General features: G+C 41.2%; 1 protein-coding gene and 2 pseudogenes across 4 annotated transcripts in view; 1 reads left to right on the top strand and 2 right to left on the bottom strand.

The window, feature by feature from the left end:
* Positions 1–27,008, top strand: part of AFF4 (AF4/FMR2 family member 4) — an 88,786-nt gene that overhangs the window by 14,200 nt on the left and 47,578 nt on the right. Inside the window, exons 2-6 of one of the 4 annotated variants that reach the window (XM_021939168.1) lie at positions 10,024–10,115; positions 10,571–10,697; positions 12,492–13,286; positions 15,223–15,267; positions 20,245–20,331. In XM_021939168.1, the coding sequence (XP_021794860.1) occupies positions 10,575–10,697; positions 12,492–13,286; positions 15,223–15,267; positions 20,245–20,331 (1,050 nt within the window). In that variant the 5' untranslated portion in view covers positions 10,024–10,115; positions 10,571–10,574. Of the gene's footprint in view, positions 1–10,023; positions 10,116–10,570; positions 10,698–12,491; positions 13,287–15,222; positions 15,268–20,244; positions 20,332–27,008 lie in introns of those variants that run through there. The other 3 variants (XM_009209059.3, NM_001168765.1, XM_009209061.4) reach the window with 3 other exon arrangements.
* On the bottom strand, positions 997–1,228 carry LOC108586419 (annotated as a pseudogene).
* On the bottom strand, positions 5,272–6,318 carry LOC110743529 (annotated as a pseudogene).

Raw genomic sequence — 27,008 nt, 5'->3', positions numbered from 1 at the left:
TCGTTTCTTAAAGCAGAAAAATAATTTATTCCAAAAGATGGCAGAGAGCCAGGTATGATGGCTCATGCCTGTAGTCTGAGCTACTCTGAAGGCTGTGGCAGGAGGATTGCTTGAGCCAAGGAGTTTGAAACAAGCCTGGGCAACATGGCAAGACCCATCTCAAAAAAAAAAAAAAGACAAAAGATGGCAGAAATAAGATTTTCATCCTGAAAATATAATTTGGTGTAGTTTTGTTGGGACAGATCTTCCCTCTCAATATGCCTTCCTAGCGACTGCCCCACTGGAGTCTTGTTTGCCTAATAGCAGTTTTTAGACCCTTCACTGATTCCCATGTTTTTTTTTTTTTTTTTTTTGAGATGGAGTCTCACTTTGTCACCCAGGCTGGAGTGCAGTGGCAGGATCTCAGCTCACTGCAAGCTCCGCCTCCCGGGTTCACACCATTCTCCTGCCTCAGCCTCCCGAGTAGTTGGGACTACAGGCGCCCGCCACCTCGCCTGGCTAGTTTTTTGTATTTTTTAGTAGAGACGGGGTTTCACCGGGTTAGCCAGGATGGTCTCGATCTCCTGACCTTGTGATCCGCCCGTCTCAGCCTCCCAAAGTGCTGGGATTACAGGCTTGAGCCACCACGCCCGGCCTGATTCCCATGTTTTGATAAGGCAAGAGCCATCTTCAAATCTATAAATTCCAAGGGATAGATTAATACATTTCTCAGAAGAGAGCATCTTCTGACTTACAGGAGTCCATAAACATTGTGTGGAATCAGCATAGTTTAGGTTAAGTACACACATAATTCATCAAAGTGTAAATCAGGTGAAGGAAAAAAATACTGCATTGTGAGAAAGAAAATTCAATTGTGTTATGAACATTTAAGGCAGCTGATGTCCTAAATAGGCAAAGTCAAAGAAGGTGGCCTGCATTTGGAGGTAATTTTGCATCCAAAAAGGGATTCACTTTCTTGATTTCAATCACTGAACACTGTAGAACATGTCTTCTTCCTCAAGGCCAATGTTGCTTCAGATACCAGGTGGTTTCATCTTTCAAGCATGTTGCGTAGAGAGGGTTGCACTGGGCCAGAATTGCAGTCAGCCAAAAGAGAGCAGCAAACTGAACAGGTCACCATCATGGTGATGATAACTCCCCAGTTAGGCCCCTTAGGGATGAACCAGGGCACAAAGAAGCCAACAAAGCCCCAGGACATGCTCATCTCTGTGAGGCCATGATACACCATGTTTGCTGCTGGAGCTGCCTCTCTCTGATTTTTAGTATTCTGTTTTTTAATCTTTGTCCATTAAGACAAGATTATTTGTGAATGGAAATTAGGATTGTGGGGAGTCATAGAACTTCATGAAATACTTGTGAGGAATGGGAAAAAGCATTCATCAGAGAAAAATAGTACAGTTTCACTTTGGGAGGCCGAGGCGGGCAGATCATGAGGTCAGGAGATTGAGACCATCTTGGCCAACATGATGAAACCCTGTCTCTATTAAAGTTCAAAAGATTAGCTGGGCATGGTGGCATGCGCCTGTAGTCCTAGCTACTCGGGAGGCTGAGACACAGGAATTGCTTGAACACAGGAGGTGGAGGTTGCAGTGAGCCGAGATCGTGCCACTGCACTCCAGCCTGGTGACAGAGCAAGACTCCATCTCAAAAAAAAAAAAAAAAAAAAAAAACACCACAATTTCTGGGAAACTTTGAGGGTCCAATTGACAGTGATTTATGAAATACAATGAGAAATTCAGATAATACATAAGGATGTGATGAAGGAAGCAAAAATGTGTGGAATTGTTATCTTTGCTTTCATGTTTTTCACTACATTATTTTAAACCTGAAGGCTATAGAAGTCTCATGACTAACTTTGGGGCAAAGGTCCTTCTGTGCTAAATATTGTCTTGGGACCTGATGTTTTGTTATTGGCTTTGATCTCTAAGTGTACAACCTTTGTTTCCCTGACTTGTAGGAAGGGACCTCTTCAGACTGTCTCATGGGTAGAGAAATCCTACCAAATGAGGCCAAGAGGGATTACGTACTGTTGAGGCTTTGTGCTTTAACATAGTGCATTGTGGTAAAGTTACAGTTTAATAGCAGTTGTAATATACTGGATTTGAAAATAATTGAAATCTTAGCTTAAACCTCATTTTGACTTTCAGAGTTTAAATCACTCAACAATCTTATAACTGAATGGCTCCGTTTTTCAGTAGGATAGTTATTCTAAGACACTAAGTGAAAAAAAAAATTGTAACAAATTCTGACCTCCACTTGAATGGGGAAAGTTAGAGTACACATTTTACACTAAACTGTTTTCTTTTCTTTTTTTTTTTTTTGGGACAGAATCTCACTCTGTTGTGCAGGCTAAAGTGGAGTGGCACAATCTTGGCTCACTGCAACTTTCGCCTCCCAGATTCAAATGATTCTCTTGCCTCAGCCTCCCGAATAGCTGGGACTACAGGTGCATGTCACCACACCTGGCTAATTTTTGTAGTTTTAGTAGAGATGGGGTTTGGCCATGTTGGCCAGGCTGGTCTCGAATATGTGACTTCAAGTGATCCACTGCCTCGGCCTCCCAAAGTGCTGGGATTACGGGTGTGAGCCACAACGCTCGGCTGTTTTAAATTTTTTAAAATTAAAATTGTAAAAAGTCACGAAGTGTTTTATATATTTATTTAATTTATTTATTTGAGACAGAGTCTTATTCTGTCGTCACAAAGTGCAGTGGTGTGATCTTGGCTCACTGCAACCTCTGCCTCCCGGTTCAAGCAATTCTTGTGCCTCCACCTCCCAAGTAGCTGGGACTACAGGAGCACGCCACCACGCCTGACCTAAAATGTTTTATAACTAATGTATGTGTTTATAAAAAAATTATAGAATGAATGTAATTCCTAGGAATACGCATTTAAATTTTTATTTTTACGGTGTACTAATTTTTTTATTGTGGCAAAATATATATAACATAAAATGTACTATTTTAATAATTTTACATATACAATTCAGTGGCATTAAGTACATTCACAGTATTGTACAATCATCAACACTGTTTCCAGAACTTTTTCATCATCCCAAACAGAACCTCCCCACCTCTATTCTATTTTCTGTCTCTATGAATTTGTCTATTCCAGGTGCCTCATATTAAGTAGAATCATACAATATGTGTCCTTTTGTGTCTAACTTATTTCACATAGCATAATGTTTTCAAGGTTCATCTATGTTGTAGCATGTATCAGAATTTCATTCCTTATGGCTAAACAGTATTCCATTGTATATATATACCACATTTTGCTTCTCTGTGTTGATGGATCACCATCTGTTGATGGATATTTGGGTTGTTTCCATCTTTTGGCTATTGTGAATGATGCCACTGTGAACATTGGTGTACATGGATCTGTTTGAGTCTCTGCTTTCAGTTCCTTTGGATATATTCCTAGGAGTAAAATTGCTGGATCCTACAGTAATTATTTGTTAAAGTTTTTGAGGAACTGCCAGTCCATAGCAGCTGCACCATTGCATATTCCCACCAGCAGTGCACAAAGGTTCCAATTTGTCTACATCCTCACCAACATGTGTTGTTTTGTGATTTCGTTTTTATCATAGCCATCCTAATGGGTGTGGAGTGATATTGTGGGTTTTTTTCTCATTAAACTTTACTTGTTTATTCTTTTTTTGAGACGGAGTTTTGCTCTTGTTGCCCAGGTTGCAGTGCTATGGCGCAACTTGACTCACCGCAACCTCCGCCTCCTGGGTTCAAGTGATTCTCCTGCCTCAGCCTCCCGAGTAGCTGGGATTACAGGCATGTGCCACCACACCTGGCTAATTTTGCATTTTTAGTAGAGACGGGGTTTTTCCACGTTGGTCAGGCTAGTCGCGAACTCCTGACCTCAGGTGATCCGCCCGCCTCAGCCTCCCAAAGTGCTAGGATTACAGGCGTGAGCCACCGTGCCCGGCCTGTTTATTTTTATTTTTATTTTATTTCATTTTATTTTATTTTGAGATAGAGTCTTGCTCTGTCGCCCAGGCTGGAGTGTAGTGCAGTGGTGCAATCTCGGCTCACTGCAACCTCCCTCCACCTCCTAGGTTCAAGCAATTCTCCTGTCTCAGCCTCCCAAGTAGCTGGGATTACAGATGCACGCCACCATGCCCAGCTAATTTTGTATTTTTAGTAGAGATGGGGTTTCACCATGTTGGCCAAGCTGGTCTCGAACTCCTGATCTAAGGTGATCCTCCCGCCTCGGCCTTCCGAGTGCTGGGTTTACAGGCATGAGCCACGAGCCACAGTGCCGGCCTTGTTTGTCTATTTTTAAAACTAGGCAGTCAACTGTGATAGTGAGAAGGGGTCAAAGACTAGAACAAGGAGTTCAGTCTATAACTTGACTGTGAACAATCAGTTGAGATAACTGACTACCTTGGAACCAGCCTCTTATTAAACTTTGTTTCATGGGTCTCAAAATTCTGAGATGGATTCTTGGTCCTGTTGCTTCCATTAAACAGTACTAATTTAAAAACTAGTAATTTAAAACTGCCATGTGAAAAAAACTCAAAGTGGATCACAAAACAGTCATATTTTCCTTCTGAAGGTTTTACCATGCACTGTTATCATTAACCAGTCTCTTACTGTTAAACTTAAATGGCCAATCAAAACAAACAGTTCTGAGACTGTTCTTCTACCATTGATTGAGACTGGGGTGGCAGGTATTAGGGATGATATTCATTTAGTCTTCTGAGCTTTCTGGGCAGACTCGATGATATTGCCAGGTCCAGGAACCTTCTTGTCCACTGTTTTTTTTTTTAATTAAAAAAAAATTTTTTTCGAGACGGAGTTTTACTCTTGTTGCCCAGGCTGGAATGCAATGGCATGGTTACAGCTCACTGCAACCTCCATCTCCCGTGTTCAAGTGATTCTCCTGCCTCAGCCTCTCAAGTAGCTGGGATTACAGGCACCTGCCACCACACTTGGCTAATTTTTGTATTTTTAGTAGAGATGGGGTCTCACTCTGTTGACCAGGCTGGTCTCGAACTCCTGACCTCAGGTTATCTGCCTGCCTCAGCCTCCCAAAGTACTGGGATTACAGGCGTGAGCCACGGCACCTGGCCAGTTTTTAATTTTTTGAGAGTCTCACTCTGTCACCTAGGCTGGAGTGCAGTGGTGCTATCTTGACTTATTTGAACTTCCACCTCTCAGGCTCAAGCATTCCCCAGACCTCAGTTTCCTGAGTAGCTGGGACCACAGATGCATGCCACCACACCCAGCTAATTTTTTCTATTTTTGGTAGAGATGGGGTTTCACCATGTTGCCCAGGCTGGTCTCAAACTCCTGAGCTCAAGTGATCCTCCTGCCACAGCTTCCCAAAGTGCTGGGATTACAGGCGTGAACCACTTTGCCTGGCCTTATCCTCTGTTTTGATGACACCCACAGCAACTGGCTGTCTTGCATTATGAACAACAAAACAACCCAGAGGAGGATAGTCAGAAGCTCTCAACACACATGGGCTTGACAGGAACCATATCAAAGACGCAGGAGTATTACCAGATTTCAAGAATTTAGGGCCATCTTTCAGCTCACCACAATGGCAATCAGTCTTTCCCTTCAGCTCAGGAAACTTGCAGGCAGTGTGAGCCGTGTGGCAGTCCATTACAGGAGCATAGCCAGCACTGATTTAGATTGGGTGGTTCAGGTTAATCACCGAAGCAGTGAAGCCAGCTGCTTCCATTGGTGGGTCATTTTTCCTGTCACCAGCAACGTGGCCATGATGAACATTTTTGACAGATATGTTCTTGACGTTGAAGCCCCCATTGTTCCCAGGAAAAACTTCACTCAAAGCTTCATGGTATATTGCAACAGATTTGGCTTTAGTTGTAACATTGACTGGAGCCAAGGTGACCGCTTGCAGAGCGGTCTTTGGAGAGACAGACACAAGGGCTTGTCAGTTGGACAAGTTGGTAGTAGGATGCAATCCAGAGCGTCAAGCAGAGTGTTTACACTAACATTGCCATCTTTATAGGTGACTTTCCATCCCTTGAACCAAGGCATGTTAGCACTTGGCCCCAGCATGTTGCCATCGTTCCAACCAGAAATTGGCACAAATGCTACTGTGTTGGGGTTGTAGCCAACTTTCTTATTGTAAGTGCTGACTTCCTTAACCATTTCCTTGTATCTCTTCTGTCTGTAGGGTGGCTAAGTGGAATCCATTTTGTTAACTCCAACAATTAGTTGTTTCACACCCAGTGTGTAAGTCAGAAGGAGATGCCAGCTTCAAATTCACCAGCTGCAACAATCAGGGTAGCACAGTCAGCCTGAGATGTGCCTGTGATCATGTTTTTTTTAAATGTCTTTGTCTTGGGGCATCAACTAGTTACATAATACTTTCTGGCCTCAAGTTCCCACAGGGAACTATCATCAGTACCACCACCCTCACACTTAGCTTTCAGTTTATCCAAGACCCAGGTGTACTTGAAGGACCCCTTTCCCATCTCAGTAGCCTTGTAGAGACTGGGTCTCATCATGTGGCCCAAGGTGGTCTTGAACTCCTGAGCTCAAGGGATCCTCATGCCTCGGCCTCCCAGAGTGCTGGGATTACAGGCATGAGCCACTGTACCCAGGTGATAAATGGTGTTTTGTCAAGCGGCAGGATTAATACTATCTGACATGGGCCGAGTGCAGTGGCTCACACCTGTAATCCCAGCACTTTGGGAGGCTGAGGCGGGTGGATCACCTGAGGTTGGGAGTTTGAGACTAGCCTGACCAACATGTAGAAACCCCGTCTCTACTTAAAATACAAAATTAGTCTAGCATGGTGGCACATGCCTGTAATCCGCGCTACTCAGGAGGCAGGAGAGTCACTTGAACCCAGGAGGTGAAGGTTGCGGTGAGCCCTGATGGTGCCATTGCACTCCAGCCTGGGCAACAAGAGCGAAACTCCTGTCTTGGGGGAAAAAAAAAAAAAGGTCAAAAGGACTGAGTTTAGGGGGCTTCCAGAAAGGTAAGCTAGAACATGTTAATGTTCTGAGGGGGTGGCACACCATTCTCCAAGGGAGTTGAAGCTCCTACAACATTGTACATCTCACCTCTGTAACTCTTTATTTTACTGTTTATTTATATACTTTAAAATAACGTTTGTAAGAGTCCAGTGACCAGGTTTCCATTCATTCTGTGAGCTTCTCTAACAAATTATTAAAACCAAAGGAAGGGATTGCAGAATCCCGATTTTTAGCCAGTTGGTCAGAAGCACAGGTAAAACAACCTGGGACTTGGGATTGACATCAACAGTGGGGGGCAGCCTTAGGGACTGAACCCTCACTCAGCCTATGGGGTCTGACATTATCTCTAGGTAGGAGATAGAGGACACCCAGCTGATATTTTCTGAAGAGTTGATTGCTTACTTTTTTTTTAAATTTGAGGTGGAGTCTTGCTCTGTCGCCCAGGCTGGAGTGCACTGGTGCGATCTTGGCTCACTGCAACCTCTGCCTCCCGGGTTCAAGTGATTCTCCTGCCTCAGCCTCCCAAGTAGCTGGGATTATAGGCACCTGCCACCACGCCTGGCTAATTTTTGTATTTGTGGTAGAGATGGGGTTTCACCATGTTGGCCAGGCTGATCTTGAATTCTTGACCTCAGGTGATCCGCCTGCCTCAGCCTCCCTAAGTGCTGAGATTACAGTAGTGAGCCACGGCACCCGACCTAATTATTACAGTGAGTTAATTTAGTTCTTAGCTTCCTGGTAGCCAGTTAAAAAAAAAAAAAAACAGTTTCTTTGGTGTTGAATTACAGAAATAATTTTATTATGGGAATCACCTATTTTTACAAGAGATACAGAAATATTTCCTGAATGACGATTTTAGTGCTTCTCAATCTATAAAATTAAATCATACTTTATTTTTTGTTTTTATTTTTTTGAGATGGAGTCTTGCTGTTGTCACCCAGGCTGGAGTCCAGTGGCACAATCTTGACTCACTGCAGCCTCCGCCTCCCAGGTTCAAGCAGTTCTCCTGTCTCAGCCTCCTGAGTAGCTGGGATTACAGGCACCTGCTACCTTGGCAGGCTACTTTTTTGTATTTTGTAGTAGAGATGGGGTTTCACTGTGTTGGCCAGGCTGGTCTTGAACTCCTTACCTCCAGTGATCCGCCCGCCTCGGCCTCTCAAAGTGCTGGGATTACAGTTGTGGGCTACCGCTCCTAGCCTTAAACCATACTTTAAAGAAGTTTTCAGGCTCACGCCTGTAATCCCAGCACTTTGAGAGGCCGAGGCGGGCGGATCACCTGAGGTCAGGAATTTGAGACCAGGAGTTTGGCCAACTCGGTGAAACCCCATCTCTACTAAAAATACAAAAATTAGCCGGGCATGGTGGCAGACACCTGTAATCCCAGCTACTCAGGAGGCTGAGGCAGGAGAATTGCTTGAACCCGGGAGGTGGAGGTTGCAGTGAGCTGAGATCGTGCCATTGCACTCCAGCCTGGGGGACAAGAGCGAGACTTCGTCTCAAAAAAAAAAAAAAAAGAAGTTTTCAGATTTTTCAGGATTAAAATTTAAGGAAATTGGTAGTTAACATACTCCTTAGTCTCTCAGGTATGTTGGCAGAACCATAACCCAAGAGGCCTATTTGAAGCATGGTTGTTAGTGATATAAAACTATTACTTGGTTCAAATGTGATGGAGTATAATATGTTCTTTGGTTTTGTTTTATGAATATTTAAGTTTTGTGGTATTTTTTAAAGAAAGATTGAAATACTTTTTGTGGTTCTGTAGAGTGCTAAGTACTAACGAAACCAAAGAAATCCTGTTTAAGCTTATTAGAAAATTGTACACATACAAAACAATTTGAAAACATATCTGAAACACTTAGAACATTTTTTTTTTTTTTTGGGAGACAGAGTCTTGTTCTGTCTCCCAGGCTGGAGTCCAGTGGTGGCACAATCATGGCTCACTGTAACTTCTGCCTCCCAGGTTCAAGTGATTCTCCTGCCTGAGCCTCCCAAGAAGCTGAGATTACAGGCGTGCGCCACCACACCTGGCTAATTTTTTTATTTTTAGTGGAGATGTGGTTTTGTCATGTTGGCTAGGCAGGTCAAGTGATTCTCCCACCTGGGGTCCCTTCTTTTTTTTTTTTTCTAAACATTAAATTGCTTTTATTGCGTGACACTTAGTATGCAAATCAGGAAGTTTTAATTTTAAATGTTTGCTTTCACTAATTCTAACCACTGATTAAAGGCCTCAAAAGTACAGTATTGAGGCAGGCTTGGTGGCTCTCATGCCTGTAATCCCAGCAGTTTGGGAGGCCAAGGCGGGAGGATCGCTTGCGGTCAGGAGTTCAGGCCAGCCTGGCCAACATGGTAAAATCTTGTCTCTACTAAAAATAAAAAAATTAGGAGAATGAGGTAGGAAAATCGCTTGAACCCGGGAGACATAGGTTGTGGTGAGCTGAGAGATCACACCACTGTACTCCAGCCTGGATAATAGAGCAAGACTGTGTTCCAAAAAAAAAAAGAGTATAATACTGGTTTTGTTACTAATTCTAATTTTATAATTACAGTTTCTGATGAACTTTAATTTTCTGATTAGATTTATGAATTATAGGCCAGAAATGCTCCACACATATAACCTGATTGTTTCCTTCTGGGCTCCAGTGGGACTTTTTAAAAAAAAAAAAAAAAAAAAAACCAGGTCTGATTATTCAATATGTCTCCAGGGAAGAGTTGCAGATTCCCTGGTAATCCCTAGTGCCAGAGTTTGACAGCCTTTATTACCATTGTCTATTTAACCAAAATCCTTGCTGCTATAAATCGGCTGTATTGCTTTTGGTTTGTTCTAGTGAAAATAAGACAAACTGTCATGATTATAGAGATGGGACTTCCATTTTTTCCCCCACTCCAAAGACTTCCTTTTTCAATGCAATTTTAGTTACTGTTACTAACCCAAGTTAATTTTTGATTAACTTGGAATCAAACCTGAGTTTTGCCATTTATTGAAAACCTGGGTTTTGCCATTTATTGAGGTGTTAATTGAAATATTAATATATTTAGAGCAGAAATGTCGTTTTTTAGGGAATCTAGAGCAACAGCAAAGCTGAGGTCAAACTACCATAAGGATGGACACCAAGGAAGCTGTGTTTGGGACAAAAAGAAATCAAGATAAGGTAGATGCAAAGTAGAGAAAAGAACTGGACCCTGGGGGGAAGGGTGGTAGTTGGGAGTGGGTTATATGCTTCTAAGGGCAAAGAATAGGCAGATTTCCGAAGAGGAAGGCCCAAAAGGAAATATTGAGAATTTGTGTTCAAATACTACTTTCCCTCTGAATGTACAAGTTTTTGCTTTTAGATAACAGAGTACTTCAAACATTGATAAAGTTAGGTGTTTTGTTGGGGTGGGTTCTAATATTCAGGGCTAATGTTTCCTTGGAATAGTTGTGGAAGACACTATTGGTATATGTTGATAAAACCGTTACCAAAACCCAGCTTCAGCACTAATGCCTGTTTTTACTTGGAGGTCAAAAGGGAATCTGTGATTGAAGTGTTAAACTGACAAAATCTGTACAGAATATTTAATTTTTCCTTTTATTTTTGTGATACAAAGACTGTGTTTCTTTTCATAGCAACATGAACCGTGAAGACCGGAATGTGCTGCGTATGAAAGAACGGGAAAGGCGGAATCAGGAAATTCAGCAGGGTGAAGACGCCTTCCCACCTAGCTCTCCTCTCTTTGCAGAGCCATACAAAGTTGTAAGTTGCCCTTCTGTGAATGTTTTTTTCCCATTAGCATGACATTTTTGCTTTTAAAATATTTCATATTTGAATGTTTATATTAGAAAAGAATTACTGTGAATACCACTTATCATTTTTTTTCCTGTCCTTTACATAGAACATACTTTTTTGGGGATAAACTTTTCTTTGGAGTATGTTATGCTTACAGAAAATACACAAAATAGGTGTTATGGCTTGAAGAATTTTCACAGCATCAACAGCTTCATACAGCTCAGATCAAGAAATAGAACGTTACTAGCACCCTAAAAGTCATCTTCCAACCCACCTCCTATTGCTGTCTTGTGTTCTTAAAAATGTGTTCTGAGTTGGCTCACACATTTATCTCTATTTTCCTAGTTGTGCTACTAACTATGGGCGGGTACTTCACCATTCTGAGCCTTGAATTAAATTAGAATTTTGTGACTCAATTTGCATTGTTTGATTTTTCCTAGGTGTTCTTTAAGTATGATATCAATAAAAAATGAATATTTCGTAGATGCTTTTGTTACTCCTCACTGCCATTTGCTACTTAGTTTACAAAGTTTCGGAGATTATTAGTATGTTTGAATAAATGTGTCTTCAGTATCAGTCTGATTTTTCTATTGTTATAGACAATTATTTGGGTATCACTTGTTCGTTAAATTTTTGTTTCTGCTTGTAACTATAACATTGAATTATAAGGAATATAATATTTTCATAAACTGCCAAAATATAAGCGTTAGCTAATCTGCTGGCCTGTGGAACGTAATTTTATAAAGGCAGATTACTTTACTGTTCTTCAAAAGACTTTTTTTTTTGAGACACAGTCTCGGTCTTTCGTCCAGGCTGGAGTGCCATGTCATGATCTCGGCTCGTTGCCACCGCTGACTTCTGGGTTCAAGTGAGTCTTCTGCCTCAGCCTCCCGAGTAGCTGGGATTGCAGGCATGCACCACCTTGCCCGGCTAATTTTTTTTTTTGGAGGTGGAGTCTTACTGGAGTGCAATGACACAATCTTGGCTCACTGCAACCTTCACTTCCTGGGTTCAAGCAATTCTCCTGCCTCAGCCTCCTGAGTAGCTAGGATTACAGGCATCTGCCATCATGCCTAGCTAATTTTTGTATTTTTAGTAGAAACAGGGTTTCACCATGTTGGCCAGGCTGGTCTTCAACTCCTGACCTCAGGTGATCTGCCTGCCTTGGCCTCCCAAAGTGCTAGTATTACAGGTGTGAGCCACCATGTCCAGCCACGCCTGGCTAACTTACGTATTTTTGCTAGAAATGGGTTTTCACCATGTTGGCCAGGCTGGTCTGGAACTCCTGACATTAGGTGATCTGTCCGCCTCAGCCTCCGAAAGTGCTGGGATTACAGGTATGAGCCACTGCACCTGGCCCTTCAAAATACTTTGTGAATTTAAAAGACAAGAGTCTTGCTATGTTACCCATGCTGGAGTGCAGTTGCTGTTCACAGGTGAAATCGTAGTGCACTGGAGCCTCAAAATCTTGGAATCGAGCAATCCTCCTGCCTCAGCTGCACAGGGTAGCTGAAAGTACAGGCACGTGCTACTGCGCTCGGATTATATTTTAGTATGGTTATTTTTAGGCACTTTTCAATGATTTTTTTTTTCACTACAGACTGATACATTTGGAGTATGCTTCAAGGTATTAATGTTAAGATATGAGGTAAAGCCTTCCTTTGAAAAGCCCCTTTCCATTCGAAGTTTGGAAAATTAGTTCAGAAGCATATTTTATTTCTGATTATGCTCATTGTATAATTTTATTTTTATTTTTTGTAGACTAGCAAAGAAGATAAGTTATCAAGTCGTATTCAGAGTATGCTTGGAAACTACGATGAAATGAAGGATTTCATAGGAGACAGATCTATACCAAAGCTTGTTGCAATTCCCAAGCCTACAGTACCACCATCAGCAGATGAAAAATCTAACCCAAATTTCTTTGAACAGAGACATGGAGGCTCTCATCAGAGTAGCAAATGGACTCCAGTAGGACCCGCACCCAGCACTTCTCAGTCTCAGAAGCGGTCTTCAGGCTTACAGAGTGGACATAGTAGCCAGCGGACCAGTGCAGGTAGCAGTAGTGGCACTAACAGTAGTGGTCAGAGGCATGACCGTGAGTCATATAACAGTAGTGGGAGCAGCAGCCGGAAAAAAGGCCAGCATGGATCAGAACACTCCAAATCACGTTCTTCCAGCCCTGGAAAACCCCAGGCTGTTTCTTCATTAAGCTCTAGTCATTCCAGGTCTCATGGGAATGATCACCATAGCAAGGAACATCAACGCTCCAAATCACCTCGGGACCCTGATGCAAACTGGGATTCTCCTTCCCGTGTACCTTTTTCAAGTGGGCAGCACTCAAATCAATCTTTCCCACCCTCATTGATGTCAAAGTCCAATTCAATGTTACAGAAACCCACTGCCTATGTGCGGCCCATGGACGGACAGGAGTCCATGGAACCAAAGCTGTCCTCTGAGCACTACAGCAGCCAATCTCACGGCAACAGCATGACTGAGCTGAAGCCCAGCAGCAAAGCACATCTCACCAAGCTGAAAATCCCTTCCCAACCACTGGATGTAAGTCACACATTTAGAGCTTTTAACATTGTGACTATGTGAAGCAATTGACTGATCATGAAATTATGATTGAACTTGAACACTGCTTCTTTGCCTTAATAGTAAGGAATGTAAAAGTTGAAAGATGAAAAAAAAATGTAAAGACAGACTTGTGAGTTACTCCTAAGTGGATCCGTAGATCTTTTGACTTGTCCTCTTGGGAAATGGAGAAAATGTCATTCACAGTTTTCAAATATTAAGATGACAAGTCAGTTATAGAATAAAAGAATGACCAATTGATACCTTCGATTTCTGCATTTTGATTTTATAGAACAATATACCTTTGTTGTTTAAAAACAAAATTAACTTTTCTATGCTTACATTGTTACTAATGAATGAGATGCAGGTCATGGTGTATGGTTATGATAAATGGGACTTTCGGGTCTGTGGAAATGGTAATATTGTATACTTTGAATGCTATGATCATTTTCTCTGGTTGTACTTAAAGGATGGAGACAGCTGTTCCAGGTTCATAGTGATGGTTTGAAATTTAAATTGAATTGCATACCAAAGCCTTTTGGAACATTTCATTGTGAAATAGCTGAAATTATATCTTTTTTTTCAAGATGGGTATCTCATCATGTTGCCCAGGCTGGTCTGGAACTCCTGGCTTCAAGTGATCCTCTCATCTTGGCCTTCCGAAGTGTTGAGGTTATAGACATGACCATCATGCCTGGCCCAAATTTTGTCTCTCTCTCTCTCTCTCTTTTTTTTTTTTTTTTGAGACGGAGTTTCGCTGTTGTTGCCCAGGCTGGAGTGCGATGGCACGATCTCAGCTCACTGCAACCTCTGCCTCCCAGGTTCAAGCAATTCTCCTGCCTCAGCCTCCCGAGTAGCTGGGATTACAGGCGTGTGCCACCATGGCCGGCTAATTTTGTATTTTTAGTAGAGATGGCGTTTCACCATGTTGGTCAGGCTGGTCTTGAACTCCTGACCTCACATGATCCGCCTGCCTTGGCCTCCCAAAGTGCTGGAATTACAGGCGTGAACCACCGCACCCAACCCCAAATTTTATCTTTTCATGTAGTTTGCACAATAAAAAAAAATTTGGAAAACAATGTCAGTAGCCAAAAAATTACAACTGTTAGCTCAAAAGGGTGGAAGGAAGAATCCAGGTAATGTAAAATGCTGTTTTGCAAACGTTTAAAACATCTTTCCAGTAGCCTTGGGAAACTCACTTTGAGTGGCATTTGTTATCTAATTACTCCTCTCAAGAGAACAGTAAAATGGTAATTTGTTATTTCTTTAAACAACATGATCTTTAGAGTTTGACTTAAGTTCGGCTCTCTAATTCCTGTTTGTGCCTTAGAATAAGCAATTTGCTTTTTGTGATTTAGAAAGACTATGTAAAATGTCCATGTTCCAGACTAGTAATCTTTCAGTAATACTTGTTTAACCCATTTATGCTTAGTGTTCCATTATTGGAATGCTAAGCTCGTAGGAGTTACTTATATCCTACTGCTCAAGGTCATTGCCGAGGTCTGATTCTTCACACAAAAAATTTACAACCTCTGGCATAAATGGGTTAACTTTGTTTATGTGCAATGATGTATCTCAGTATCATGATAGATTTTATATATAGATAAGCTTAAATTTTTGGACAAGCTGCACACCTGAAAAATTACATTCTAAAAATTATTTATAATCTAAAATATAGGATAAAAAACTTAAAACATTTGCAAACTATAAAGTTCCCCCAGCTTTGTATAGTTTGGTGATTAAAATTTTCTGGTGCTTGAAAAATTTGTATTTAAGGAAATTAATCCAAAGATTCTAAACAGTGTACTGATTTAGAGTAATGGGGTCATAAATACTTTTAATAATGTTTTTAAGTCTGTGAAGCAAATACTAAAAATCTACTGATAAAAATCTGATGTGTGCTGCTTTTTCTCTCAAGGCATCAGCTTCTGGTGATGTGAGCTGTGTGGATGAAATCCTAAAAGTAAGTTTTTTTAAAAAAATCTTTTCAATCTCTTTAATTTTTTATGCTCTGCCACCCTCTTACCCTCTGTATTTCACAAAGGATCTGAAGCAACAGTTTGCTTATATTTGTAACTTGATTATGTCCATCATAAATAATTTACTATCTTCTTTGTTTACCATTTGCCTTCAAAGAGCTAGTTTTGTTCTTTGTGTTTTTTGTTGTTGTTGTTTTGAGATGCAGTCTCACTCTGTCGCCCAGGCTGGAGTGCAAATAGTGCGATCTCAGCTCACTGCAACCTCCACCTCCCAGATTCAAGTGATTCTTTCACCTTAGCCTCCTGAGTAGGTGGGATTACAGGCGCCCGCCATCATGCCCAGCTAATTTTTGTATTTTTGCGGAGATGGGGTTTCACCATGTTGGCCAGGCTGGCCTGGAACTCCTGACCTCAGGTGATCCACCTGCCTCGGCCTCCCAAAGTGCTGGGATTACAGGTGTGAGTCACTGCGCCCAGCCACGTTCTTTGCTTTTAAGTAAAATAGATTTTAATCTTAACACTTACTTTGCCTGGAAAATATCAACAAGCCAATTATAACCGTACTTTTTCATGCTTAACTGTTAATAATTCGAAGTGCGAAAAACTCAGTAGTTATCAGTCAAACCATTATGATCAAAATACTTTGCTTTTGTTCATCTCTACATACTGGTCAAATCTTACAGTAATAGATTTTCTTCCAGTTTTGCACATTTTGGTTTTTTTTTTCTTTTTTTTTGATATAGAGTCTCACTCTGTTGCCCAGTCTGGAGTACAGTGGCATGATCTCGGCTCACTGTAACCTCTGCCTCCTGGGTTCAAGTGATTCTTGTGCCTCAGCTTCCTGAGTAGCTGGGATTACAGGCGCCCACCACCACGTCCAGCTAATTTTTGTATTTTTAGTAGAGATGGGGTTTCACCACATTGTCCAGGCTGGTCTTGAATTTCTGACCTTAAGTTACTCCCCCTCCCCCACCCCCCCGCCCGACCTCCCAATGTGCTGGGATTATAGCCTGAGCCACTGCACCTGGCTGTTTTACACATTTTTTTTTTTTTTTTGAACCGGAATTTTACTCTGTCACCCAGGCTGGAGTGCAATGGCATGATCTCGGCTCACTGTAACTTCCACCTCACAGGTTCAAGTGATTCTCCTGCCTCTGCCTCCTGAGTAGCTGGGATTATAGGCACCCGCGACCAAGCCTGGCTACTTTTTTTTTTTTTTTGTAGAGATGAGGTTTCACCATGTTGGCCAGGCTGGTCTGGAACTCCTATCTGCCTGCCTTGGCCTCCCAAAGTGCTGGGATTATAGGCATGAGCCACCACGCGCAGCCAACATTTTGGATATTTAATGAAACATGTTTAAAATTGACACATGACCAAAAAGTACATTATCTATTAGAAAAAGAGAAAGTCCAGTGAATTAGTGAATGACAATGACTACTTTTTGCTTAGTGGAGAAAACTGTGAGTCACATATTGCTTGTATTTTCTTGTTTTCTTTTTTTTTTTTTTTTTTTTTTTTTTTGTGAGCTTCTGAATTTGTGTCTATACTTACAATTCACTGTGAACACCTTTGAAAGACTACCTGCATTGGTTGCTTCCACTCTTTTCTTTCCCATTCCTTCCTTTAGTCCACTGTAATCTCCCTTTTACCTCTGCCATTTTGCAGAACCCGTTTCTCTATGGTCATTATCTTTCTCCCTCCATCCAGAGGCATTAGTTGAGTTCTTTTTTATTCTTTCTGCTATTTATTTTTTCCTTCTGGAAACATTCTTCTTTCCTTGACTGTTTTTATGCTTCATTGTTTTTGTTTGCCTTCCACCTTTCTTGCCTCTCTTTTTTTGCCCTTTTTGGAACCCTTGTGCCTTCTCTTATCTCTTAAGTGCAGGTGCATTCTTGTAGCCTCTGCTCTTTCTGCTCTTTGACTTGCCTTTTCCACCATTCTTGGTTTTATCTGTTTGACAGCTGTTTAGTCTTTCTCTCCTGCATTGACCTCCTTTGGGTTTTGGTTTGTCTCTTAATTGCTTCTTAGCTGAGTTTCCATTTGGATTTATTTCTCTTTGCTGCTTCAGACTCAACATGTCTAAAGCCATACTTATCAGACTTCCTTGGATTAGTAGTACACCACTTTCCCGTGCTTGTAAGTGTAGAATCCTAAATATCTCTAATTTCTTCGTCATATTCTATGTAGTTGCAAAACTGGATGTAGACTTTTAAAATTTTTGTTTTTTAAATATCCATTCCTTTCTTCCCATTTCTGCCACCTTGAGCTTCAGTAATTATAACATTGAGTCCTCATTCAGGCTTTCTGCCTCCAGAATCTCCCTGCTCATATGTCTTTTGCATTGCTACCTGATTCTTTACTTCAGGCCCTAGTCTTCATAAATTAATTTTTCCCTTAAAAATTTTCAGTGGCTCTCTAAGACTATAGAAAGAATAGTATCCAAATTTAATATCCGCAGGCCAATCCTAACCTATCTCATTACTGAATGACCACTTTTGCCAAACTGGTTTCCCTAAGCCACATACTTTCTTGCTCTTTTACCTCCTTAAATAAAGTAAGGTTGGAATTTCTCCTACCTCTTCAGTTATATATAGATTGTTTTTTCCTGGAATCCCAATGAAATCCTTCTTCCCCCATATCAGATTATGAGACCACAGTGACAGCTCTTTCATTTGAATGTCATACATTTCTTAGTTGTCATGTATATAAAAAGTATAAGGGAGCATAAATATTTTCCTCTGAATCCTCAACAGTGCATAGAATTATTAGTACCTGAAAGATTTTCTTACATTTAATGATCTCTTTAATGTTATTGACATCTATATTTTATATGTACAAGGGCTTGGCACTTGGCCTTTAGGTGCTCAGTGATTCGATGATACTTGGAGTATTAAATCAAATTTTCAATTGAGAGTTTTGCTATTTGAGATATAAAATGCCAATTCTAAAAAGCTGAGTTTATGAGTTTTTGTTTCCTTTTCCCTTTCCTGTCTGTAGTATGCAAGGAACTTCAGGTGTGTGTTCCCTTCATATTTTCTTTGTATTTGTAGTCATATCATTTTTAGGAGCCCCATCATGAACTTAAAAAAAAATTTACTCTAAACGTGATGTATATTTATTGAAAAAATGATTTATTCAAGGCATGCTCATTGAGCACCTACTTTGTGTCAACCACTGGGAATATAGTGGTCATAATGTTATGCCTTTGAGCTGATATTCTAGAGCTGGATGTAGGAAGCAATCTATTATATAATATTATTTCAGGAAGTGAAATTCCATTAAAAAACAAAGCATTTTAAGGGGATAAAGAGCATTTATATGCAGGTGGCTATTTTAAGAGGTTCAAGTAGTAAAATATCAAGTTCCTTTGTCTCTTCTTCCTTCTGTCATTCTGTTGCCCAAAGCTAAACATTAACTAGGACATAGACTGTGATTCGTCTTTGTCAGTTAATAAAATACTGTGGAGATCATTACATATCAACAGTTAAATTTCTCATTTTAATGTCTACTTGGTGTTCTGTTTTGTAGATGTCTGGTAATTTATTTAATCTGTACTGTGTTGGTGTCAACCTAAATAACAGAGACTCTCTAAAAGAAAAGATGATGGGAATAGAGCATTGCATTGGGAGTACACGTGCCATAGTAGTCTATGTGCACATTCAAGGAGGTAAAGAGAGACAAAGGTTTTTAAAGGAAAAAATGAAGACGATTATGTAATTGTTTTTGAAATAATTATCCTTGGCTACAAAGATCAGTAGTAAGGAGGACACCAGTCTGAGGTCGGACAAGCTGGACAGGTGTCTTTATGGAAGTCTTTTTTTGGTTTAGGGTTTTGATGACCTTTGTGCAAGGTTGTGGTTTTTGTAGACTTTTTTGTTTATCAGGCATACAAGCATGAGAAACCTTTCTTCATGGTCTTTTGCAGCTCAGGGTGTGTTATATATATATATATATATATAAATATTAGTGACTCCATTTTGATTCTTACAACTTTCACATTGACTACCTAGGTTGTTTCAGTTTTTAAAGTGTGAGCCCCTTGTATGTGTATCTTTACAAAACTGTGTGGATATTGCTATGCGATAAATTCCTAGGTATTATACCACTATTAATTTGTTGCGTTTCCTTAATTTACCTGATGACTTACTTTGAACTAAATGCCAGAAATAATATACTCTCTCCTTATTCTCATACCTCTGTCTTCTCGGCTTGTCTAACATACACATTGTAATCTTACCAGACCTCACCCAGACATATTTGGCATTAAGATTAGGCAGAAGGCATTGAATGAAATCAAACTTAGGGTCTTGCTTTTCCGTTTTCCTCCTCCTGTGTTTTTGAAATTTCTCTTCTGATTTCTTCCCCTGACAAATTTTTTCTACGATTATATAGACTCTATAGCCAGACTTTTGAGGATGAAATATAATGTTCATTATTTACTAAGTGTATGGCCTTGAATAATTGACTTTTGTGCTTCAGTTTCATCCTAAATAGAGATAGGATGATAGTGGTATCAACCTCATCATGTCATCGTGAGTACTAAATGAGTAATAAACATGTAAAACACTTAGCACAGTGTCTGGCCCATTCAAGGTACACAGTAAATGTTAGCTGTTTTCTTTATCATTGTCCCCTTCCTCCCACTATCACAGCAAGCTCTTCCTTTTTAGTGTTTTATTATGTGCCTTGTATTTGATTACAGGCTGATTTCTGTAACTATTCACAGGTTTCATAATTTGAATTGTAAACTCCTCAAAGCCAGGGAGTGTTTACTGATCTTCTTATTACTACCTACACCATAGTGCCTTACACACAATTGTGCTTAATATTTATTGACTAAGTATGTAGAATTTTGGAGGAGCTGTCATGAAACCAGTATTTATAAATACAAATCTGGTTTTTAGCTGCATAATTTTTATCCTTGACCTGGTTGAAAACAAACTGTAATAATTACATTTCAGGAGATGACGCATTCATGGCCTCCCCCTCTAACGGCTATTCATACACCATGCAAAACAGAACCTTCCAAATTTCCTTTTCCAACTAAGGTAAGTAAATAAAATGTATCTTTCATAATGTAAGAAAACTCTAAATGGCTTGACTAAAATCATATGGATTAAAAATTGTCTTGCCATTCCCATTCTAGTGGGAGACAGACAGTAAATAAGTAAATAAATAGATAAATTCAGATAGTGACAACTGTTTATGAAGATAATTAGCAGGGTAATAGAATTGAGAGCATCTTGGATCAAGAGGTATTTAAGAAAGCTTTGATGGCAATATGGGAGAGAGATTTAAAAGACATTAATATAGCCGGACACAGTGGCTCATGCCTGTAATCCCAGCACTTTGGAAGGCTGAGGCAAGAAACTCTCTTGAGGCCAGGAGTTTGCGACCCCCTGGTCAACATAGCAAGACCCTGTCTCTACCAAAAATTGAAAAAACAAAACGAAACCTTGGCATAGTGGCCCATGCCTGTGGTCCCCGTTACTGGGGAGGCTGAGATGGGAGGATCACTTGAACCTGGGAGGTCAAGGCTGCAGTGAGCTGTGATTGCACCACTGCACTCCAACCTGGGCAACAGAACAAGATTCTATCAAAAAAAAAAAAAAGACATTCATATTTATTGCAAACTATTATGGTATTGTAGGCCTGAGGTGGTAAGGGCTTCTCAAACTGTTGTTTTAAGAACCTGTTTCTATAAGACATAGCAACCATACTTATGTCCCATGGAAGGAGGTTCCTCAGATAACAGTTCCAAGGTTGTTTAAAATCAGCAGATTGATTTTTTTTTTAAACTTGTACTTAACAGTATTAATTTACACTTAACACAAATAATACAGAAATACATTCTTCTAGTGAAAGTTTGACCAGGACCGCTAATAATAGCCTTTCCCCAATTCCGTCCCCTTCATCCCAACAGAGCTCCTTTCATAAGTACCTTTGCAAGTCTATATTCATGTAATACATGTATAATCATTACATGTAAGCATTTTCTCATTTATTTCTACACAAATAATATTGTCCTGTATCTTTCACCAGTCAGCAGTAGGTCTTGGGGACCTGTCTGTGTTACTACATGTAGAGGTGTTTTGTTTCTTTGAATTGCATCGGTAGTGTTAATGTATCCTACTTTGTTTAGCCATTTCTCTTTGGTATTTAAGCTGATAGCAAGTTTTCATTTCTATAAATGTTTCTTCAGTTGGTATCTTTGTTCATGCCTTCTGTGTGCATGTGATTTTCTTTAGGGTAAAAAGCAAAAAGTAGAATTGCTGAGTGTTGAGAGTATATATTTAATATATACTCTCACAAATTCCTTCCATAGTTCTATTACAGGATTTGTACCAGCCAGTATTCCCACTTGTATTACCTTTTGTTTCACACATGCACACCACCATTTGATATTATTAAACAGCAGTGTTTTGAGTGAAAATGGCATTCCATTTGCTTGATTGCTAGTGAGGTTCATCATCTTTACATATTTGTTATCCATTTGGTTTCTTTGTGGGTAAATTTGCTTATTCTCACTGTCCTTTGGGTTGCATTTTTTACCTATTGAGTTTTAGGTGGTCTTCCTTTTTTGTTTTGTGTTGTTTTGTTTGAATTCTGGATTCCAATAATTTCTTATACATGCTGAAAATTTATCTACCAGTTAGATTCTTTTCTTTTTATGGTCTAAAGTTTTTAATTTTTGATGAATAAAATTTATCTTTCTCTTCCTTTATAGTTTTTGCTTTTAATGTTAAAGAAGACTTTTCTTTTTCTAGAATCATAAACATACCCTCTTATTTTTCTTTCAATGTGGTTTTTAGTTTTATTTTTTATGTTTACCTTCGTGAATGATGTCAGGTAGATTTAAAAACTTTCTGTCTCTATTTATGCCATGTCACTCTTACCTTTTATATCTTTGTTTACATATACAAAATGCACTGGTATTTATTTATTTATTTATTTTTGTTTTTTTCCTGAGATGGAGTCTCCCCTTGTCACCTAGGCTGGAGTGCAGTGGTGTGATCTCTGCTCACTGCAACTTCTGCCTCTTGGGTTCAAGCAGTTCTCCTGCCTCAGCCTCCCGAGTAGCTGTTACTACAGGTGCCCACTACCACGCCCAGCTAATTTTTGTATTTTTAGTAGAGACAGGGTTTCACCATGTTGGCCAGGCTGGTCTTGAACTCCTGACCTCAGGTGATCCACCCGTCTCGGCCTCCCAAAGTGCTAGGATTACAGGTGTGAGCCACCGTGTCTGGCCAATGCACTGGTATTTAATGTGCAGTTTGAGTTTTGTTTTTTGTTTGTTTGTTTGTTTTGAGATGGAGTCTTGCTCTTTTGCCTAGGCTGGAGTGAAGTGGTGCGATCTCGGCTCACTGCAACCTCCGCCTCCTGGGTTCAAGTGATTTTCCTCCCTCAGCTTCTCAAGTAGCTGAGATTACAGGTGCGAACCACCACGCCTGGCTAATTTTTTGTATTTTTAGTAGAGACAGGGTTTCACCATGTTGACCAGGCTGGTCTGGAACTCCTGACCTCAGGTGATCCACTTACCTCTGCCTCCCAAAGTTCTGGGATTACAGGCGTGAGCCACTGTGCCCGGCCTGCAGTTTGAGTTTTGATACATATGTGCACCTGTATAACCACCACCATAATTAAGAATTAGAACATTTCCATTACCCCCAAATTTCTTCATATTCCTTTGTAGTCTCCCTTGCCTCTACCACTGTCCCTATTGCAATTTCTGGTCTATTTTATGTCACTCTAGATAAGTTTTGTTTTTTCTAGAATTTCATGTGAATGGAATCAGTACATCATGTGCTTCTTTTATATATTTACCTTCATTTTCTCAGTATACAGTTTTGTAATTCTTCCATGTTCTTGATTGTATCCATAGTTTTTCTTTTTCTTTTTCTTTTTTTGAGACGGAGTCTCGCTCTGAGTCTCACTCCCAGAGTGCAGTGGCATGATCTCGGCTTACTGCAACCTCCGCCTCCAGGGTTCAAGCGATTCTCCTGCCTCAGTCTCCTAAGTAGCTGGGCTTACAGGCATGCACCACCACGCCTTGCTGATTTTTGTATTTTTAGTAGAGACGGAGTTTCGCCATGTTGGTCAGGCTGGTCTCGAACTCCTGACCTCGCGGTCCGCCTGTGTCGGCCTCCTAAAGTGCTGGGATCACAGGTGTGAGCCACCACGCCTGGCCCAGTTTTTCTTTTTTTGTTCCCAATCAGTATTTTATTACATGGAAATACCAACATTTGCTTCCTGTTGATGAACATTTGGGTTATTTCCAGATTTAGACTGTTAAGAATAAAGTATCTATAAACATTCATGTTTTCTTTTATCCTGGATAAATACTGGGTCACATAGTAAAAAGTAGAATTGCTGGTTCATAGGGTAAGTGCATATTAAATTTTACTTATTTATTATATTTTAATTTTTTTAGAGACTGAGGTCTCACCTAGGCTGGTCTTACCTAGGCTGGAGTACAGTTGTCATATAGCTCACTATACACTTGAACTCCTGAGCTCTGGCAATCCTCTCATTTCAGCCTCTTGAGTACCTCGGACAACAGATGCTACTACCATGCCAGACTTTTATATAGAGATGGGGGTCTCACTATACTGCCCAGGCTGGTCTCAAACTCCTGACTTCAAGCCATCCTTCTGTTTCAGTGTCACAAGCACAAGCTACAGTGCCCACCACTAAGTTTATAGTAAACTGAAAACTGTATTTCCCTCCCTCCCTCCCTCCCTCCCTCCACCCCTCCCTCCCTCCCTCCCTCCCTCCCTTTCTCTCTCTCTCTCTCTCTCTCTCTCTTTCTCTCTCTCCTTTCTTTCCTTTCCTTTCTTTTTTTTTTTGTTTGAGATGGAGTCTCACTCTGTCACCCAGGCTGGAGTGCAGTGGTGTGATCTTGGCTCACTGCAAGCTCTGCCTCCCGGGTTCACGCCATTCTCCTGCCTCAGCCTCCCGAGTAGCTGGGACTGCAGGCGCCCACCACCACACCCGGCTAATTTTTTGTATTTTTAGTAGAGACGGGGTTTCACCATGTTAGCCAGGATGGTCTTGATCTCCTGACCTAGTGGTCCGCCTGCCTCAGCCTCCCAAAGTGCTGGGATTACAGGCATGAGCCACTGCGCCCGGCCTCTTTCCTTTCCTTTCTTTCCTTTCTTTCTTTGCGACAGGGTCTCACTTTGTGGTCCAGGCTGCAGTGCAGTGGCATGATCATGGCTCATTGCAGCCTTGACCTCCCAGGCTCAAGTGATCCTCCTGCGTCAGCCTCCTGAGTAGTGGGGACTACAGGCATGCACCACCACGCCTGGCTGACTTTAAAAAATTATTATTATTTTTTTGAGACAAAGTCTTGCTCTGTTGCACAGGCTGGAGTGCAGTGGCGTGATCTTGGCTCACTGCAGCCTCTGCCTACTGAGTTCAAGTGATTCTCCTGCCTCAGCCTCCTGAGAAACTGGGACTACGGGTACGTGCCACCACGCCCAGCTAATTTTTTGTATTTTTAGTAGAGACGAGGTTTCGCCATGTTGGCCAGGATGGTCTTCATCTCTTGACTTTGTGAGCCACCTGCCTCAGCCTCCCAAAGTACTGGGATTACAGGTGTGAGCCACTGCACCCAGCCTCATTTTTGGTTATTAAAAATAAAGCTGATGTGAATATTTGTGTATAAATCTTTGTATAAACGTTTACTTCTTTTTTTTTAAAAGACAAGATCTCTGTTGTCCAGACTAGAGTGCAGTGGCATGATCATGGCTCACTGCACTCACGAACTCCGGGCTCAAGCAGTCTCTCACCTCAGCCTCCCAAATAGCTGGGACTACAGGCGCATGCAACTATGTCTGGCTACTTTTTGTATTTTTTTGTAGAGACAAGGTTTTGCCACGTTGCCCAGGCTGATCTTGAACTCCTGGGCTCAAGCAGTTCTCCTGCCTTGGCCTCTCAAAGTGCTGAGATTACGGGCGTGAGCCACTATGCCTGGCCTGCTTTTATTTCTGTATTATAAATCCTGTTAGTGGGGTGGTTAGGTATATGGTAGGTGTCTATGCCTCACACCTGTAATCCTAGTAATGTGAGAGGTTGATGTGGGAGGATCACTTGAGTCCAGGAATTTGAGACCAGTGTAGGCAACATAATGAAACTCTGTCTCCACAAAAAAATTTTTTAAAATTACCCTGGCATGGTGGCACAGGCCTGTAGTCTTAGCTACTCAGGAGGTTAAGGTGGGAGGATTGCTTGACCACAGGAGGTTGAGGCTGCAGTGAGCAGAGATCATGCCACTACTCTCTAGCCTGGGTCCCCCTGTCTGGGGGGAAAAAAAATTTAGAAAACAACTGTCATGTTGGGCACAGTGGCTCACACCTGTAATCCCAGCACTTTGGGAGGCCAAGTTGGGTGGATCACCTGAGGTTGGGAGTTCGAGAGCAGCCTAACCAACATGGAGAAATCCCGTCTCTCCTAAAAATACAAAATTCGCCAGGCGTGGTGGCGCATGCCTGTAATCCCAGGAGGCTAAGGCAAGAGAATCACTTGAAGCAGGGAGGCGGAGGTTGCAGTGTGCCGAGATCGCGTCATTGTACTCCAGCCTGGGCAACAAGAGTGAAACTCTGTCTCAAAAAAAAAAAAAAAAAGAAAAGAAAAGAAAACAACTGTCATACTATTTTCCAAAGTGGTTGAACCATTTTATATTCCTGCCAATGGTATATGAGAGTTCCACTTGTTCCATGTCCTTAATAACGCTTGATATTGTCCTTACTAACACTTGATATAGTACTACTCTGTGTACCTGATTGTGATTTCAATTTACATTTCTCTAGAGACAGAGTATCTTGAGCATCTTTTCATGTACTGATTTGACACTTCCTTATCTTCTTTGTTGCAGTGTCTGAATATTTTGCCCATTTTTAAATGGAGGCTGGGTCTTTTTTTTTGATGATGTGGAGTCTCACTCTGTGGCCAGGCGCTGAATCGATGATGGGGATGTCGACTCACCTCTGGCCTCCGCCTCCTGGGTTCATGCCATTCTCCTGCCTCGGCCTCTTGAGTAGCTGGGACTACAGGCACCCGCCACCACACCCGGCTAATTTTTTGTATTTTTAGTAGAGATGGGGTTTCACCATGTTAGCCAGGATTGACTCGATCTCCTGACCTCGTGATCTGCCCACCTCGGCCTCCAAAGTGCTGGGATTACAGGCATGAGCCACTGCGCCTGGCCTGAAATGGGCTCAGATTCTTATTGCCATTATCATATATGTGATTTGGAAATTTGTTTTCTTGCTCTGTGGACTACCTTTTCATTCTCTTTATAGTATCCCTCTAAGAACACATGTTAATTTGTATAAAGTCCACTTCTTCAGTGTTTTCTTTTACAGGTCATGTTTTTGGTGTCTATGAAATCTTGGCCTGGCTGGGCGAGGTGACTCTTGCCTGTAATCCTAGCACTTTGAGAGGCTGAGGTGGGTAGATCACTTGAGGCCAGGAGTGTGAGACTAGCCTGGTCAACAAGGCAAGACCCCACCTCGACACAAAATGTAAAAATTAGCCAGGTGTGGTGGCACAGCCTATAGTCCCAGCTACTTAGGAGGATGAGGTGGGGGATTGCTTGAACTTGGGAGGTTGAGGCTGCAGTGAGCCATGATTATGCCACTGCACTCCAGCCTAGGTGACAGAGTGAGACCTTGTCTCAAAAAAAATGTTTGCCAGCTGGGCTGATGGCTTACACCTATAATCC

Source organism: Papio anubis, chromosome 5 (assembly GCF_008728515.1).
Source record: "Papio anubis isolate 15944 chromosome 5, Panubis1.0, whole genome shotgun sequence".
NCBI classification, from domain to species: Eukaryota; Metazoa; Chordata; class Mammalia; order Primates; family Cercopithecidae; genus Papio; species Papio anubis.
The sequence above is the reverse complement of the archived record's forward strand: the minus strand, read 5'-3'. Positions and strand labels throughout refer to the sequence as shown.